At 41.4% G+C, this 19,532-nt stretch overlaps 1 protein-coding gene across 3 annotated transcripts in view; it reads left to right on the plus strand.

Moving 5' to 3' along the window:
- The window catches only part of SEC11A (SEC11 homolog A, signal peptidase complex subunit), a 28,701-nt gene extending 10,513 nt beyond the window's left edge, over nucleotides 1-18,188 (plus strand). Inside the window, exons 3-6 of one of the 3 annotated variants that reach the window (XM_006104728.3) lie at nucleotides 5,076-5,225; nucleotides 10,196-10,315; nucleotides 17,135-17,192; nucleotides 17,668-18,188. In XM_006104728.3, the coding sequence (XP_006104790.1) occupies nucleotides 5,076-5,225; nucleotides 10,196-10,315; nucleotides 17,135-17,192; nucleotides 17,668-17,718 (379 nt within the window). In that variant the 3' untranslated portion in view covers nucleotides 17,719-18,188. Of the gene's footprint in view, nucleotides 1-5,075; nucleotides 5,226-7,460; nucleotides 7,496-8,541; nucleotides 8,799-10,195; nucleotides 10,316-17,134; nucleotides 17,193-17,667 lie in introns of those variants that run through there. The other 2 variants (XM_023745891.1, XM_023745892.1) reach the window with 2 other exon arrangements.
- Nucleotides 18,189-19,532: the final 1,344 nt, after the last annotated feature.

The raw sequence follows: 19,532 nt of genomic DNA on the forward strand, positions 1-19,532 counted from the left end.
ATACATTAAGCTGGCATTTAGTTGTGAGTTTGCTAGATTATATCATCTGCAAAGAAATTGTTTTTCTGCAGCATGTTCTCAGTGCCGGTGCGGAACATCACTAATTATTTCCGTTTCCTGCTGACCTTTAAATATCACTTCTAAATAGACTTCAGGAATCTTGAATATACTAATGCCATCTCTTTTTTTAAAAAGTATATTTTAATTGATTTCAGAGAGGAAGGGAGAGGGAGAGAGAGGTAGAAACAGCAATGATGAGAGAGAATCATTGATTGGCTGCCTCCTGCATGCCCCACACTGGGGATTGAGCCTGCAACCTAGGCATGTGCCCTGACCGGGAATCAAACCCTCCTGATTCATAGGTCAGTGTTAACCACTGAGCCACGCTGGCCGGGCTACTAATGCCATCTCTTAAAGTGACAAAGAGTACTGAATTTTTTCTCCACTGTACTTCTTCCCCCTCCTTATATTCCTAATGTTAGTGATTTAGAAACTTAACTTACTCATTTTTGGAAAATTACCACTTGGTTACTTAATTGAGTCATTATGGTTCTGTCCTATTTTGGGCTTAATTATAAAAGTTCTCCCAAGACTTTCCTGGAGATAATGGAGTATAAACATAAAATAAACTGAATCATTAACATTATCTAGAGTCTAATTAATAGTACATTACTCTCAACCAGATGAATTTGACTCCTTCATTGTTGTATAGGACAGTGGTCGCCAACCTTACGGACCTCACAGACCACCAGAGGTCCTCGGACCACCGGTTGGCGACCACTGGTATAGGATATACTTCCAGCAACAAGTGGTTGGAAGCACTGGGTCTCCAGTGTCTTACTTTACCTTAGTTCTGTTTTTATCAATAATCAAATGCAACTGTAACTTTAGAGAGCCACAGAAATGTATGGGTTTTACTAGCTGGGAAAGTTTAGAGAATTGGATCTCCATCGCTTTCATTGTCTGACTACACCATTGGGCAAGTCACTTATTCACTGAACCAAAGTTTCATCAATGAACTGAAGGCCGGACCTAGATGATGTCAGAAGACCTTTCCAATTCTAAAATCATGTGGCCTGAAGTTCCCAGACAGTCCTGGATTCAGGGAGAGCTTCAGTTAGTGAAGTGTCCAAACACTGACAGAAGGGGAAGCCACACGAATTGGCTCTGTGGGGAACAGGTGTGGAGAGAGGGTCCAGGGAGGCACATGTGGATACTCTTCTGGGATAACTTCAGATTGAGTTTCCTTCAGCGGAGATGTTTAAAGACAATCGAATGACTAAGGACTTGCTCATTGATGGTTCTGAAAGTAGCCCAGTTTTGCTATAGCTGGAACATTTGTAATCAGTGGGGACTTGTGCTTAGATAAGTTATTTGGTAGCTAGGTTATGTATATACTGAACTTTTCTGGTTGCTAATGTGGAATTAAGAAATTAGCCTGGCCTGTGTGGCTCACTGGTTGAGTGTCGACCCATGAACCTAGAGGTTACCGGTTTGATTCCCGGTCGTCACATGCCCAGGTTGCAGGCTCAATACCCAGTAGGCGCACGCAGGAGGCAGCTGATCACTGATTCTCTTTCATTGATGTTTCTATATCTCTCTCCCTCTCCCTTTCTCTCTCTCTCAAATCAATAAAAACATATTTTAAAAAAAGAAATTAGCCCTAACCAGTTTGGCTCAGTGGATAGAGCGTCGGCCTACGGACTGAAGGGTCCCAGGTTTGATTCCGTCAAGGGCATGTACCTTGGTTACGGGCACATCCCCAGTAGGAGATGTGCAGGAGGCAGCTGATCGATGTTTCTCTCTCATCGATGTTTCTAACTCTCTATCCCTTTCCCTTCCTCTCTGTAAAAAATCAATAATATATATATTTTTTTTTTAAAAGAAAGAAAAAAGAGACCAAGTCATTTTAGAAGAGACTCTAGTCAGGGCTGGAAGAGCAGTCATTAGAGAAAGACAGTCCATGTGATTGGGTGGCCTGGCCAGGGTTTCATGTTACTGTAAGGAATATAATTTTTATCTGAATCAAATATGCCTCAGAAGGCTCAGGCCAACTGAGAATCGACTTTTAGGACCTTTGTGAAGCCATTAGAGATAAAGACAAATACTTCTTATTTATTTTATTAACTAAAGTTTCAGGGAACATTGAAAACTTTTCACAGAGCTGAAGCAAATTTTAAAATATTTCAATAATTTATACCTAACATCTTATAAAATTGTTCATGATTGATGTTTAAATTTAAAAGTATAGTTTAATCAAAAAATATAAGAAGGTTACTAATAATTTATTTAATGTTTAAAAAGTTTTCCCTGGTCCTGGCTGGGTAGCTCAATTGGTTAGAGCATCATCCCAATATGGCAGGGTTGTGAGTTCTATTCCTGATCAGGGCACATACGAGAATCATCCAATGGATAAATGAATAAATGGAACTACAAATCGATTTTCCTTTCTCTGTCTCTCTCTGTCTCTGTCTCTCTGTCTCTCTCTCTCTCTCTCTCTCTCTGTCTCTTTCTCTCCCCTCTCTATCTCTAAAATTAATACAAATATAATAAAAATAAATAACTTTCTCCTGGTTTCTTTCTTTTTTAAATCCTCACCTGAGAATATATTTTTACTGGTTTTAGACAGCAAGGAAGAGAGAGAGAATCATTGATGTGAGAAACATTGATCAGTTGCCTCTGACACACACACACACACACACACACACACACACCCGAATGGGGATCAGACCAGCAACCTAGATATGTACCCTGACTGGGAACTGAACGCACACCTTATGGTGTACAGGTTGATGCTCCAACCAACTGAGCCACCCAGCCAGGGCTCCCCTGGTTTATTTCTTTAATGGTCCTCTCACTGCACACTTTTATCTGTGTGGGTTGTTGTTTTTTTAATGATTTCAGAGAGGCAGGGAGAGAGAGATAGAAACATCAATGATGAGAGAATCATTGACTGGCTGCCTCCTGCACGCTCCCTACTGGGGATCGAGCCCGCAAACCAGGCATGTGCCCTTGACCGGAATTGAACCCGGAACCTTTCAGTCCGCAGGCTGACGCTCTATCCACTGAGCCAAACCAGCTAGGGTCTATCTGTTTGTCATCTATAGCTGAACTTTTAAATCTGTTTATCTCTCACTTACCTTTCTTCCCTGGTATCTGGACTGTTTTCACCCCACACTGGACACTTGCACCTGCACGTTAACCAGGCACCTGGAACCCCATGTAATGAAAAGTGAAGTTCATCTTTTCTCATAGCCCTGTTCTTTTTCCTCATTTTTCTGTGGCTATCACTGTCATCTACTCAGTTGCCAGTGTTAAAACGTAGGAGTCGTTCTGTCATATCTAGTTGGCCATCAAGTTTGTTCTTTTCCTGATCTCTGTTCTACCCTTTATAAGTCGTCCCCCTGCTGTTGTTCTATTTCAGGCCCTCATCATTTCCTCCTCAGCAGCCTGGGCTGTTGCAGTGACCTTTAAAAAACTGCTTTTACAATCAGGAAAAAAGTTAGTATGTTTTCATTATATGAAATGTTGAAAAAACACACAATAGAAACTAAGTCACCCATAGCTCTGGGATATAATTGTTAACACTCTGGTCTCTTTTTTCACATAGTATTTCTTATATAATTGAGGTAATTCTGTATATACATCCTTTTCTCTGTATTTTTACCCTTATTCTCCTGTGTCTATTTTTTAAATAAAACTTTTAATATTTGCAAAATGTGAATTCTAAGTAATAGCCTGGACAACTGGTCTCCAAATCTACCTTCTCATCCATTCTACTTATTATTATTTTTTTTAAATATATTTTATTGATTTTTTACAGAGAGGAAGGGAGAGGGATAGAGAGGTAGAAACATCAATGAGAGAGAAACATTGATCAGCTGCCTCCTGCACACCTCCCACTGGGGATGTGCCCACAACCAAGGTACATGCCCTTGACCGGAATCGAACCCGGGACCCTTCAGTCCTCAGGCCGACGCTCTATCCACTGAGCCAAACCGGTCAGGGCCAGTCTACTTATTAATTCAATAAATATTTGAATGACTTCTGTATATCCAAAGCTTCTGCAGTGATGGTTCTTAAATGCAAATATTATTGTGATACTTTGTGCTTAAAATTCTAGAGCGGCTCCAAGGCAGTTTGGCACAGTGAGAGTGGATTTCATTGGACTCCCTTGGTTCAGATCTCTCCTTTATCATTGCCTTGATGTATAACTTCAGGCCTCCCTAAGCCTCAGCCACTCTCCGTATGTAGAGTCCAGAGTCTTCAAGCAGAGAACACTGTCTTGATTTTTATCCCCTGTCTATCCATTTTCTTCTTACTAAATCTATTATTATTGCAAACTGGAGCTTGAGTTTCTGAAAATAATACTGATTGCCTTCTTCCTCATGGAAAGAAAAGGTTCCTTATGAATGCACATATCTTAGGACCTTTGAAGCACTTGGTGAGAGATGAGTTTTTCCTCTATGGAAATTAATGCTTTGCTCATTTCTGAAATTCTAAGGCAAAAATCTCTTCTCTTGTCCTTGGTCTTCTCTCTTGTTTTTCTTTTTAAAATAAATAAATTGGTAACACAAGCATTATCTCTGGAGCTGCCTGTTCTTTGACTTGAGCTCTTCCTTCTTCGTGGTTTGAAATCATAAGGTCATCTTGGTCTGTAACTTTATAAATGCCAGGAGAAGTTCTCATTTGAATATTTGAATATGTTTATTGTTTTCAGAAGAAGTGAGGATAAGAGCAGTGATTATAAAGTTCATTCTGTTTGTCACTTGAAATTTTAAAAGGTTAAAGAATCAGTAGCATTGCCCTTTTCAAAGATTTAAGCTCCTCTGAATAGTAATGCTTGAAATGGAAGTAGTTAATAAATGCTAACAACTAAAGAAACCTTTAGTATAACTCCTTAGTCTGAGGAAACCATATTTTCAGAACAATATGCATTTATGTCGTCAATATATTTGTTAAGGTATTGGGTATATTTCAAAGGTGATACTTGAGATTATTTTGTTGAATATCTAATTTTGAAAGTAAATTTAATCTCTGACTTCCTCTTTGCTGTATTCTTCTGTCCCTCCCAGTGGCAGCATGGAACCTGCATTTCATAGAGGAGATCTTCTCTTCCTAACAAATCGAGTGGAAGATCCCATACGAGTGGGAGAAATTGTTGTTTTTAGAATAGAAGGCAGAGAGATTCCTATAGTCCATCGAGTCTTGAAGATTCATGAAAAGTATGTGCAAACTATATATTTTTTTGTTTTAAAATATTTTTATCTTTTGGTGTTTACGGTATTTAAATTTGATAGCCTTAAGGTTAAAACAGGGTGGAAACTCCTAGATCCTTCTTTCAATTCATTTTTATGAATGTCTGCAGGCTTGGTGAATATTTGAAAACGAAATTGTTATTTATTAATTCATTTCTTTCCCTGGAGGTTTTTCTTGGTTCCCAACCATATCAGTAGCCCTGCATATTTCAAAGCAGTAAACAGCTTAATGGGCCTATTTGTCTACATAAGAACATTCCTTTCAGATGATACGGGCCTGGCGGTCACTATGAGCAACTTGCTTAAAATGGCATCAGTCTCATCAAGCACCAGAAATCGTTTTGCCTAACACTCCACTCCTCATGATCAGCTCTTATAATCTCACATGCCCCTGTCTTCCGGAACGGTCCCTAAGCCTCGGAGGGGATAGAGGAACACAGCTGTCACTTTTTGTGATATCAGTTGTCCACATGGTAGACAAAGGCCACAAGAACAGTGTACTGTTATTCTGTGTGTGTGTGTGATGTACATAACCCCCTCCCCCATATGACATAAAGGTTAACCCCAAATAGAATCTTCTGATATAATCAATGAGGAAGCCCCAATCTTTTAAAAACAATTTTAAGGCAGTCTAACAGACATTTCAAATAAAAGTAAATATACCAACTTTTCCAAATTCCATAGAAAATTTCTAAAATCTAAGTTGCTCTTTTAAATGTAGATACTTGCATTTTTGAATTAAAAGGACGTATGTAAAACCTTTAGAGTCACGTGGGGTTGAGGGGGAGCATAAGAATGAGCAAATATTTCACCTCTGGGTCTCAGTTTCCTGATCTGTAATATAGAGAGTTTTAGGAAAGTGCTTTATGAGATCTCTGAGTTCTAAGCCTTCAAATCTGTGGTATTTCTAGTTCAGGAAAACTTTTTGAGAAGGGTAGGAAAGAAAGAAATGAAGGAAAAAGCAGGTGTCCTGGAGGATGCACAGAGGGGACATGAAATGGTGGGGGTCATGTAGGTTCTTGAGTATGAGGGAGCCCTAAATAAATATTCCTGTTCAACCACCTCCAGCAAAGTTTATCTTCTCCACCTAAAGACGAGGCAACTGTCGGTTGTTGATTTTTGAAAATCCCCATAAACATTCCAGTTTAGAAGAGTTTTCTTCACTGTAGAATAAAGATCTGACTGCTCTTTTTTCAGAATCGAGTATATATTTTGAAAGAGATAATTTTTAAATGGCATTCTATTGTTAACAAGGAAGGGCTAACTACATTTTTTTTGGAATTTATTTTGGAATTGCAAAGGTTTATTCAGTATGGGTAGCATTTTCCAGATTCTTCAATTGAGTTTGGGGTGTTTGTTCTCAGCACTGCCTGTTGGGGACAAAGCTGAACCAACTTTCCCCAGAGTTTGTCAGAGAAAATCAATTTAGACCATGGCCCTGCTTGGGTAAAGCAAATACTGTCCATTTTTATATGTGATCCTTTGAAATCCAGTGAGTTTTTTGTTTGTTTTTGTTTTTCATTCTTTGTTGTTTAAAGTATTACATATGTCTCCTTTTTCCAGTGAGTTATTAAATTTTAAAACAGTTCATCTTGTTTCAGGGCAAGTTCATTGACAGATGTTACATCAACTACAGATTCCTTAAATTTTAAAAGTAATTAAAAAAACACACTTTTTTATTGATTTCAGAAAGGAAGGGAGAGGGAGAGAGAAACATCAATGATGAGAGAGAATCATGGATCAGCTGCTTCCTGCACGCCCCCTACTGGGGATGGAACCCACAATCCAGGCATGTGTCCTGACTGGGAATCCAACTGTGACCTCTAGTTCATAGGTTGACACTGAACCACTGAGCCACACTTGCCGGCCTTAAAAGTAATTTTTAGCAGATTTTTGAATATTTTACGATGTGTCATACTGTGTAATCTGGGTGGTTTGGTGATTTCTTTCGGACTCTTGAGATGCCTTCAACTTGCACGACTGTTTAAAAAGCAGATGCTATTAATATTCTAAAGTTTCCCATTTCCTTCTTTGTTTCACAGAGTCTAAAATACCTGGTTGTAATAATCATCTGATTTAATGGTATTGGCATTGTTCTTAAATATAGGACCCAATGACAAACACAGTGGATTAAGTCTTGTGTAGTCAGTCTGTCCTGGGTGTTTTCAGGCTGGTTTTTGCACTGTTGTTCATTTCTTTCAGAAGCAATAACATCCTGAGCTTTAAGAAGACTAGAGGTAGGAATTGTTCAACTGACCTCTCTCTTCTGTTTATTCCTCCCTTCCCCACCTGCTTCTTCTGTAAGGTGCCTTTGCAAATCTGTGACTAGCATATAAAGCTCTTTTTTCATGTATCTCCATCTTATGAACATTCTTATTACATTTGTATTGTTATACATGATGCTGTATAAATTGGAAAATACAGAAAACAAAATCACATGTAATCCTAGCACCCAGAGATAATGTTAAATTCGGGGTAAACATCTTTTTGTTTTATAAGCACGCTGCATAGTTTTTTGTTTTGTTTTTTAATATATTTTTATTGATTTCAGAGAGGAAGGGAGAGGGAGAGACAGATAGAAACATCAGTGATGAGCGATCAGCTGCCTCCTGCACGCCCCGCACTGGGGATTGAGCCTACAGCTTGGGCATGTGCCCTTGACCGGAATCGAACCTGAGACCCCTCAGTCCACAGGCCAATGCTCTATCCACTGAGCCAAACCAGCTAGGGCCACACTGCATAGTTTATCTTTAACTTTCTATGAAGTGATTATTTCCTCCTTCCTACCATCGCAGTATTACGATGGTTAAATTAAATTGTAAGTGTGTTGCACTCCTTAGAGGTGGATAATGTACAATATTTGGTCCCTGTATTTGCAAGGGGAAAGTTTGATATTAATGTATCATCGGCCAGTATTTTGGGCCTGTGAGTTGTGAGGTACTGGAGTCGGTCTAATAGGAGCTGGTTGCCACCAGAGAACATTTGTTACACTGTTAAGTAGATGAAGGGACCTTCCTTTTTCGAGCAGCTATAGTGGTCTCTCCCAACTGTGTCGGGGCAGCGGGCAGAGGCGGAGGAGATTGGGTCTGTTTGGTAGGTTGCTTGGCAAATCAACTATTTGGAAATAACCCACATCTCCCATAGCATCCCTTTCCCTTCCTGGGAAGTCTCCCGTGTCCCAACCATCCTCTCCTATTTGGTTTTACTTTTCTGCCCGGTGTTGTTGCTGTCTTCATGGTTGAACTGACTCGCTTCCTGCGGCTCCTGGCGTCCACGCTTGCAGCTCGCCCCTCTTGGCACCGGTCCTCTCACCCGCCAGCATTTCTCAGGCGTTCTTTCCTTTACGGAGTTGTCAGCTGCACGTTAGTTTTCTCTGCATACATTTGCATTTTTTCTTATTGGAACCTCATTTTTAATGTGACTGTTTGCACCTCGCTGTTTTTGGTGTCTGCAATGCCTCCCAATTTAGTTTCATCTGCAGATTCAGTGTCTAGTGAGCCAGTTTCTGGCTTAGCATCTAAGTGAATACTAGTCAGTAGGAGTCTGGAGCTAATTTTCTTCTTTCTAGTATGATGGCTAACCCAGACTCACTTGAACTAATTTTAAGATGGTTTTTATCAACTATAAAATGTACTTTGCTTTCAGTTAAAATGTAAAGTTACTAGAAACCTCATGGTTTATTTTATTTTAATATATTGATTTCAGAGAGGGAGAGAGAGATAGAAACATAAATGATGAGAGAGAATCATTGATTGGCTGCCTCCTGCAGGCCTCCTACTGAGGATCGAACTGTGACCTCTTGGTTCTTAGGTCAATGCTCAACAATTGAGCCACACCGGCCAGGCCCGCATGGTTCTTTAGAAGAATTAAACTAGTAAGTTTCTGATTAAGTAAGATACTGTTATTTTTGCTCTTTTTTTTTAATATGGATAATTTCTAACATGCATAAAAGTAGACGGAACAGTACAGTGAACTCCCAAAAGCCTGTTACCCAGTCCCAATAATTATTTTTTTTAAATACAGTTTTATTGATTTCAGAGAGGAAGGAAGAGGGAGAGATAGAAACATCGATGATGAAAATCATTGATTGGCTGCCTCCTGCACGCCACCTAGTGGGGATCAAGCAACCTGGGCATGTGCCCTTGACTGGAATTGAACCCAGGACTCTATCCACTGAGCCAAACCAGCTAGGGCCCAATAATTATTAATCTATGGCTAATTCTGTCCCACCTACACTAACACTTTTTCCCCTATCCTGCATGTATTATTTTGAATCAAATCATAGATATCATGTCATGTAATAGGTAAATATTTTAGTAAATATTTATGAAATATAATCAGTGAGCTTTTTTAACAGTTTGAATCCAGATTCAGATAAAGGTCCTCCGTTGAAATTGGTTGATATGGCTTTATAGTGTCTTTTATTTAATATGTAAATTCCTTTTCCAACATTTTGTTCTTTGCAATTTATTGGTTAATGAAACTGGGTCGTTCTGTTTCACATAACCTTCATTTTGCCTGTAGGGTAGTTTAACGTGTTCCTTTGCTCTGTGTATTTCAAAAATATTAGTGGTTTTTCTTTGTTTTAATATAAAAATGAGATTATTCTGCATATACTATTTTATAATCTTTTCTTCACTTAATACAGTTTGTATGATCTTCAATGCATTAAATAGTCTTCTGTAACATGGTCCTTAATGCTTGTTTAGTATTTCAACTCCTGAATGTTAAACTTTTAGCATGTTTCCAGTTTTTCCCTATTAAAAACTACATGGCTATAAACATCCTTTTAGCTAAATAAATAATTCTTTTTGATCTTGGGAATGGTGATTAAAATACCACAGTTCCACAGGAATTTTTGGTTAACAGGAGCAAATTTTATGCTTTGAAATGACATCGAGGTATTTGATGACTTGGTTTTCTCTTATTCTTTTAAGGCAAAATGGACATATCAAGTTTTTGACCAAAGGAGACAATAACGCGGTTGATGACCGAGGCCTCTATAAACAAGGACAACATTGGCTAGAGAAAAAAGATGTTGTGGGGAGAGCGCGGGGGTAAGTATAGAGGGAGCACTTGCTAAGTTTTTCATGTCTCTTGAAACCTGGCCCCCTCAATCGTATCGCTGATCCTACACAATTGACATAATGGTTGGGTCCTGGTTCTGTCAAATCACCTTGTATCCTCTGAAAAGGTGGGCTTCTTAAATGCATCTAAAGCTTCAGGTATATTGCTCCGGAGGGGTGGAAAGAGGGGCAGTAAAAGAATAGAATATTAGGGATGAGATGACGAATTGGAGTGACAGCGTTAAAAATTCATTTGTTTAATACAGTCAAGAAATGTTATTGGGCACCACCCATGGACTCTGATGTTTGTACTCTGCTGGGCTCTGGGGATCCCCAGCAGTTTTAATCCCGCTTCATGAAACTTACATTTCTTAAGTATTTACTGAATCAGCAACTTAAAGAGTTCATCTAAATTAACTTGTTCATATTAATTTACACCATACTGTTTTATTTCTGGTCTTGAAATTATTGAGGTCACATGAAATTTACAAGTTATATTAAGCCTGTTTATTTCAGATTTTAACAGGAGAACAAATCAGTGGAGGACAGGAATTGTAAGTGATTGGTATGAGGAAGTATGGGATTGTAACTACCTTCATGTTTTTAATAATATTAACAATAACTGACGTTTATTAGGGCTTACTATATGCCAGCGATTCATTCTAAGTGCTTTGCAAGTATTACCTTTTTTTAACCTCAGAACAACCCTAACATTTCCATTCTGTAGATGAGGAAACAGGCGAATTGGTTGCTTGTCTGAGGTCACCTGGTGGTAAGTGGCTGATGACCTCAGAGCCCGCTTTCTTAACCATCGCACCCGAATCTCAGGCATCACAGCTCTGAAACGGGTAGCTGCTGGCTCGCAGTGTCCAGAGGCCACGTGACACTCTGACCGCTGTGAGAGTACCTGCTCCTCTCACCTGGGACGGACAGTGCGAACTCAGCGTGGTTCCTCTAGCGCAGCGATTTCCACCTTTTCCACCTCACAGCACACACAAACTAATCGATAAAATTCTGCGGCACACCCAAAAATACATCATATTTCTTGCCAATCTGACAAAAAATAGGTATAATTTCGACTCATTCACAAGGAATGAATTGTTGCCTGTTGTCATTTTTTTATTTGACAATCTGAGGGCAAAGAGATCAATGCCTCTGACTAAATAATCAGGTATTGCATGTTTTTAAAATTCTTGCAGCACACCACTTGAAAATCGCTGCTCTGTCGAACAGGCCGCCACGCTGAGGAGCTCGGGTCCCAGAGAGAATTAAGTGCGAGTTATTAAGTGAGAGCTGCCACAGTTGCAGCATGAGGTTGCTCAGTTTGGGGAAGAGAGATCTGATCAGAATAAGCACCATGTGCTTTGTGCCCTGCAGTGCTGGGGGCTTTCCGCATGCCGCCAGTTCCCGGGAGCTTCATGCCCATGGAGAGCCAGGCGTACCTTTACCATCCACATAGGATCATCCGTGTTCCTGAGCAATCATTGTCCCCGTCTCTCTGTTCCCAAGACGCTGCTATTATGATTACTCACACTCATCAACCTCTTTGAGTCTTTTTGTTTTTACTTTAATTTGAAATGTACAGATTCATGTAGAAACGTAAGGAAAAAGTAGTCATCAAAAAGCAAAGTCGCCGGGACTGGTTTGGCTCAGTGGATAGAGCGTCGGCCTGTGGACTGAAAGGTCCCAGGTTCGATTCCGGTCAAGGGCATGTACCTTGGTTGCGGGCACATCCCCAGTGGGGGGGTGTGCAGGAGGCAGCTGATCGATGTTTCTAACTCTCTATCTCTCTCCCTTCCTCTCTGTAAAAAATCAATTAAAAAAAAAAAAAAGCAAAGTCACTTTTCTGCTCCCCCTCCATAAATATTTAACTTTTTGATATATATTTTTTAGCCTTTATGTATAAAGATGTAGATCTTTGTGTGTGTGTGCGCGCGCATACTGAAAACAGTTTGTGTACAGGCAAAGAATGGCCACAGTTTATAACCTTTTTTCATCCCCCAGAATTATCAGTATCTTTACAAATAAAAATTTATTCCCATATCATCATCTTCAAAGCTGTATGGTTTTCCTCTGTGGATAGACCACATTTTTAGTTAGACAGTCTCCTGCTGTTAGACGCTTTGATTTTTTCCCCCCATTTTTAAAAATTATGAACGATGTTAGGATGAGCATTCTTTTTTTTAATTTTATTTTATTGATTTTTTACAGAGTGGAAGGGAGAGGGATAGAGAGTTAGAAACATCGATGAGAGAGAAACATCGATCAGCTGCCTCCTGCACGCCCCCTAGTGGGGATGTGCCCACAACCAAGGTACATGCCCTTGACTGGAATCGAACCTGGGACCCTTCAGTCCACAGGCCGACGCTCTATCCACTGAGCCAAACCTGTCAGGGCAGGATGAGCATTCTTGTTACATATATTTCAGTGCTTCTGCCCGCTCATTTCTTCACAGTCAGTTCTCAGAGGTGACACGTAAGGCTTTTGATAAATTTTAAACTATTTTTTTTAATATATTTTACTGATTTTTTACAGAGAGGAAGGGAGAGGGATAGAGAGTTAGAAACATCGATGAGAGAGAAACATCGACCAGTTGCCTCCTGCACACCTCCCACTGGGGATGTGCCCGCAACCCAGGTACATGCCCTTGACCGGAATCGAACCTGGGACCTTTTAGTCTGCAGGCTGATGCTCTATCCACTGAGCCAAACCGGTTTGGCGCTTTTGATAAATTTTGCCACAGCGTTTTATTTGTACTCCTACGAATATGACAGTTATCTGGGTCTTCATCATTAGGTACTTAATGCAGCTGTCTGCTCACTTGGGCCCCTGTTTGCGTAAAAGATGCATCACCCTACCTGAACTATACACTGTGTTATTTCTAAAATTCCAACATTGAAGATACAGACCTCTCTGTGGCTTTAATAAAAAAAATGAAATAGCCCGGTACTCTCTGAAGTAAGTAGCTTTCCGGGAGGCATGAACAGCTGGGCATGAACAGCTGGGCACAGGATCTTAACTGCACAAATTCACTTTCCACTGATTATGCCACCACCAACCTTGACACTTACGGGGGCATGTCACCTCCTTTTGTGGAAATTGTGTTTATAAAACCCTAAACTGATATTTCAGAGTCACACTGTACCCAGACCCTGAGGCTAGAGCTTTCTCGCAGATCACTCTGTAACTGTGGTACAAATGTCTTTATGCATTAAAAACAATACCTTTTTCAAACAGCTGCCTGCACACAAAAAAATTTACACTTTCAAGCCCAAGGCCCAAAATAAAACAAGTTTAAAAAACGTTGTTGAGATATAATCCATATATTGGGGTATAAAATTCATCATTTTAAAGTGTACAATTTCATTATATTCACAAGGTGTGCACAGCCATCACCACTAATTCCAGAACGTTTCCACACCCAGAAGGAAAACTCTGTATTCATTTGCAGTCACTCCGCATCCCCTTTTCCCTGCAGCCCCTGGCAACCACTAATCTTTCTGTCTCCATGGTTTGCCTGTTCTGGACATTTTATATAAACAGAACCTTAATCTTACACTAGGCAGTCTTTTACGTCTGGCTTCTTTCACGTAGCATAATGTTTTCAAGGTTCATTCATGTTGTAACCTGTAGTAAAAACAATTTTAGAAAATGAAACCAGCCCTAGCCAATTTGGCCCAGTGGTTAGAGTGTCGGCCTGCCAACTGAAGGGTCCTGGGTTCAATTCCAATCAAGGGCATGTGCCTTGGTTGCAGGCTGGATCCCTGTGCAGGAGACAATCAATCAATGTGTCTTTCACATTGATGTTTCTCTCTCTTTGTCTCTCTCCCTTCCTTCCACTCCGTCTAAAAATCAGTGGAAAAAATCATTGGGTGAGGATTAACAAAAAAGAAAATGATATTAATACTGAGCCAACTAGGTATTTAATAGGGGTGATGCTTCCTAAATTCAGGGAGGGAGTTGAAAACCACGAGAGGACCTGTTACTCAAAGAAGAGTTGACAACAACAGGAGAAGAGAGAAGGTTGGTGGGTCAGGGAATAGAGAGATCTTGACATTGAAAAGAGGAATAGCCATAGCAGGTTTGGTTCAGTAGATAGAGCGTCGGCCTGTGGACTAAAAGGTCCTGGGTTCGATTCTGGTCAAGGGCATATGCCCAGGTTGTGGTCTCAATCCCTGGTAGGGGGCGTGCAGGAGGCAGCTGATCAATTCTTTCTCATCATTGATGTTTCTATCTCTCTTTCCCTCTCCCTTCCTCTCTGAAATCAATAAAAATATAAAAGAAAAGAGGAATAAAAATATAAGGAAGGAACAGGGTAATTGAGCTCTCTATTGGCTGAACTCAGTTTCATGGATGAGGCTTTTGAAATATACTCTATACTTAACTTGAGACAGATTATTTTGGGGTAGCAACAGTGAATCGTTTTAAGTCAGCTATGGTAGTCCAGACTTCCCAGATATAGATCCCTGGTAACATCTGACAAAAGTATCTTCTGCCACAACCTCAGCAGCTACTTCTTCCTTCTGAGGCTGCACCCAGGACTTCCATATCTTTACACTCTGCCTTCTAGATGGTGGCTCGGCACAGGCTGGTGTTGGAGGTGGCCTCGTGGGTGGCATTTGGTTTAGTTATGTTAAACCTTCTGCTTTTTACCAACTCGCTTTAGTAGACTTTATCTGTGCAGGGAGGAAAAAAGCGCATCTGATTTGAATTGAAGGTGACTGCTGATAGCATTGTGCACTCTTTGCTGTCTCTGTCCACGGAGGGAAACGGTGATACAGATCATTAAGTCCTTTGTTTGACTTTGGACTGCCTGTCATAGGCTATCTTATGTTTGGTTATATGACTCCCAAAGATCAAGGTGCTTCCATTTCACTCAGGGTAGCAAAGAGAAACCAACCTTAGGGGAAAGAATGTGTCCATGGAAAACTCCCAGGCAAGACTATGTGATTACTGGATGCCACAGGTTGTGGTGGTTTTTGAGCATCAGTATTATTGTAAGGAGGTAACAATGGAAGTCTCTACCCAGTGTCCTCATAGAAATCACAGATGCTTTTATTGCTTTTAATCTGCATGTTACCATCAGGCATTTGCCTTTACATTCTTAAATTAGGTGATTTACCTTTACGGAGAGCTGTTGCTTTCATGAAGGTGTTGTAAATGAGACACAAGAGATTACATTAAAGAGTTGTTACATTAAAAAGAAAATAATGTGCATTAAAAATACAGAGAACCGCCCTAGCCGGTTTGGCTCAGTGGATAGAGTGTCGGCCTGCAAACTGAAAGGTCCCAGGTTCAATTCCGGTCAGGGGCACATGCCCGGGTTGTGGGCTCGATCCCCAGTGGGAGACTTGCAGGAGGCAGCCGATCCATGATTCTCTCTCATCATAGATGTTTCTATCTCTCTCCCTCTTCCTACCTCTCTGAAATCAATAAAAAATATATTAAAAAATAAAATACAGAGACCCTCTCTCTGCCCTCCTAGCTTAGCTGTGCCATTCTGTACTGACTGTTATTTTCTGCTCTTAGAGGTTGTCCCAGGGGTGGAAACTAAAGTGTGGGCCCTCCGAGGGATAATATTTGCCACCACATGTCTGTTCCATGCATGTCATGTGATAGAGCATGCTTCTTGTACTTCGGTGTGCAGAGGCATCGTTAGGGCCCACCTTCCAGAGGTGCTCCCACTCAGTAAATCTGGAAAAGAGACAATGATCTGCATTTTTTAATGTTTTCATTGATTTCAGAGAGAGGAAGTGAGAGAGATAGAAACGTCAATGATTGGCTGCCTCCTGCACACCCCCTACTGGGATCAAGCCTGCAACCCGGGCATATGCCCTGACCTGGAATCGAACCATGACCCTCCTGGTTCATAGGTCGACGCTCAACCACTGAGCCACACCGACTGGGCATGATCTGCATTTTTAACAAGCTATTCCAGTGATTCCGACAGAGGAAGTCTAGGTTTTAAGGAACATCAACTTGCCCTAGCTGGTTTGGCTCAATGGATAGAGCGTCGGCCTGTGGACTGAAGGGTCCCAGGTTCGATTCCAATCAAGGGTACATGCCTGGGTTACAGGCTTGACCCCCAATAGGGGGCATGCAGGAGGCAGCCAATCAATGATTCTCTCTCATCATTGATGTTTCTCTCTCTCCCTCTCCCTTCCTCTCTAAAATCAATAAAATACATTTTAAAAAAAGAAAAGAAACATCAGTTTGTGGTCAACAAAGTCAAATGCTGCAGAATAAAGGAAGGTTGGAGCTGAGACTGGTCTGCTGCATACAGTGATTTTAATTGTTCTAGAAAGTTCCAGGATTAAGAGAGCCAAAGCCAGATTACAGGTGGTTAATAAAGGAGAGGTGAGGATATCTTAAGTACTAGACTAGGGCTCTTACACTCACTTTCTGGACACTTAGCACGAAGTACCTTGTAATGTTCTGGCTGTGTCTACCTTGTCTCCCCAACTAGTTTGACAGTCCCTAAAGGTTATGAGGACAACCCAGCCCCCAGCACTGAGTCAGCAGGTAGAATTAGAGTCACCAAATAGATGTCTAAGACTCGGATCCGGTACTGGTTCTGCGCAGGAGCCACGTGCCGTGGGCCTGGGCACCTGTTTCCTCATCTATAGAATGGCGATGTTCCTAACTTCCCTATCACTGGGCTGTTGAAAGGATCTATAGGACGACGGTATATACAAATGGACTCTGTGAACTGAAAATTAATTTTCTGTGGCAGATACTGAGAATGCTCAGGAAATGATAACTACATCGGAAGTTCTGTGACAATCAATTTTTGTTTGTTTCTTTGTTTAGATTTGTTCCTTATATTGGGATTGTGACAATCCTCATGAATGACTATCCTAAGTTTAAGGTGAGATTCTGTACTTTATGTCTCTGGATCTATTTTTGTTTTTGGGGGTTTTTGTTGTTGTTGTTCATTAGAGACATAGAAGCATCGAACAGACTGTCAAACCTCAGAGGGAACGCAGGGGAGGGAGGGCAGGTGGGAAGAGATCAACCAATGAACTTGTGTGCATATATGCATAACCCATGGACACAGACAATTGGGGGGTGAAGGCCTGGGGTGGGGACCAGGGGCGGGCTGGGAGAGGTCAACGGGGGAGAGGGATCTGTAATACTTTCAGCAATAAAGACTAAAAAAAAAAGATCCTGTACTTTATGTTTCATTAAAAATGTGATCTTTTGGGAACTATTAAATGGACCCTTAAAAGAGAAGACTAATTGGGTAGTTGAATGTTGTATTCTGGTCACAAAGGCCAGTTTATTTGTTAGGTCTGAGGACTCGAGAGCCCGTAGGCTCCCCTGACTGGCTGTTTCTCTTCCAGTATGCAGTGCTCTTTCTGCTGGGCCTGTTCGTGCTGGTTCATCGTGAGTAAGAAGCTGCCTTGCTGTTCCTGGGAGGTGCCGTACTTTGTGTTACTGATGTTTGCAGTAGATGTTGGTCTGTGGCTGGCGGAGTGGCGCGCGCACATGCTGGCCCCTCCTGGTAGCACTGGTTTGCATTCGTTTATGTTCCCACCCAGAGTCTGTATGGGCAGGTGTGCGTGCCCCACTGGGCGCTCTCCAGGGGACTCTCAATCACAGGATTTCATATGTTGTCATTGTCCCACTTTCGCATTTTTGTACATCAGTGGATTTTTTATATTAAAAGGTTGAGCCAAAGCCCCCAGTGTTTGTATTTTGAAGCCAAGCTTCACTTCTAAAGTGCCTACAGAGTCTGTAAGGAACACGCAGCTCTGCCTGAGTTTGAAGCCACCGTTCCTCCTTCTAATGGGAATGGCGCATACGGAGGTGGTCGGAAGTTTTAACGTTTTAAAATGTTAAATAAAAGACTTTGCATATTGAACCCTTTATCCCTGACTTGTGTTTGTCGGGAAAGCTTTCTGCAGTTTGCCTTTCAGTTCTGGTTCCCAGCGCCCCCTGGGGAGATAAAGGCTGCCACGTGACCAGTCCTTGCGCTATGAAGATTGTCCTCACACTACCAACTGTTTCTTTGTTTGTTGTGTTTCTTTTTGTTTTTGTGATGTCAGAGTGGCCACTGACGTCCATAGGAAGTCTCTTAGTCACAAAATTCTTCACCGGGGTGTGACTCAGTCAGGTGTAAACCCGGCTAGTGCTGCTTAAAGGTCCAGAAAGTCTCACTCTGCTGTAGACTCCTAACCTTTTCCACACTTGACACATTTGCAGCCCTGTCTGCCTGGAGGCGGGAGGCGGGAGGAGGGAGGTGCTGGAGGGCAAGCACGGCTCCTTTAAACCAGGATTTGCCTGGACCTTAAGTTCCTGGCTTTGCTCTGCAAACCTCAGGAGGCAAGGTTTCCAGTATCGAAAGCAAAGCCAGATGTTTCTTCTTTTACTATCAAGGCAGTTAGAGTAGGGTAAGCCATTGTGTTTGAATCACAAAATACTCTTAATTCCTTGTTCTTTTTTTTAATATTCTTTTTTTCAATATATACATATATATATGTGTATATATATATGCGCATATATATATAAAAGGCTAATATGCAAAGTGTCCCCTTGGGAGTTAGACCGGGAGGCCAGGAGTTTGATCACTCGCTATGATGTGCGCTGACCACCAGGGGGTGGCGTGGAACAAAGGAAGGCCCTAGCCGGCAGCTGGGGAAGGAAGGCCCCAATTGGCCCTAATTGCTGACCAGGCCTAGGGACCCTACCTGTGCACGAATTTCGTGCACCGGGCCTCTAGTATATATACATTTACTAATTTCAGAGAGGAAGGGAGAGAGATAGAGATAGAAACATCAATGATGAGAATCATTGAGTGGCTGCCTCCTGCACGCCCCCTACTGGGGGGAATTGAGCCCGCAACCCAGGCATGTGCCCTTGGCTGGAATCCAACCTGGGACCTTTTAGTCTGCAGGCCGATGCTCTGTCCACTGAGCCAAACCAGCTAGGGCTCCTTGTTTTCTTCTTATATTAATGTGAAATCTTAAAGTAAGCAAGTTTTCTGTGTTGGGCTAAATGCATTCTTTCTCTATTTGTTCAACTAAAGTGGGAATCAGTTCGTACTTGAATGCTAATGGAATGGGAATAGGGACAATTGATCTTCTGAAGGCCTCCCCTGTGGAGAACAGTGCCATCCTGAAGCCATTAACAAGGCTTTAGCCTTCAAGCTTTGGATATGGGCTCTTAATGAGCCCAACAGAGGGAGAAACTTGGCAAGTTGCAGCTA

This window comes from Myotis lucifugus, unplaced genomic scaffold, assembly GCF_000147115.1.
Source record: "Myotis lucifugus unplaced genomic scaffold, Myoluc2.0 scaffold_600, whole genome shotgun sequence".
Classification (NCBI taxonomy): domain Eukaryota; kingdom Metazoa; phylum Chordata; class Mammalia; order Chiroptera; family Vespertilionidae; genus Myotis; species Myotis lucifugus.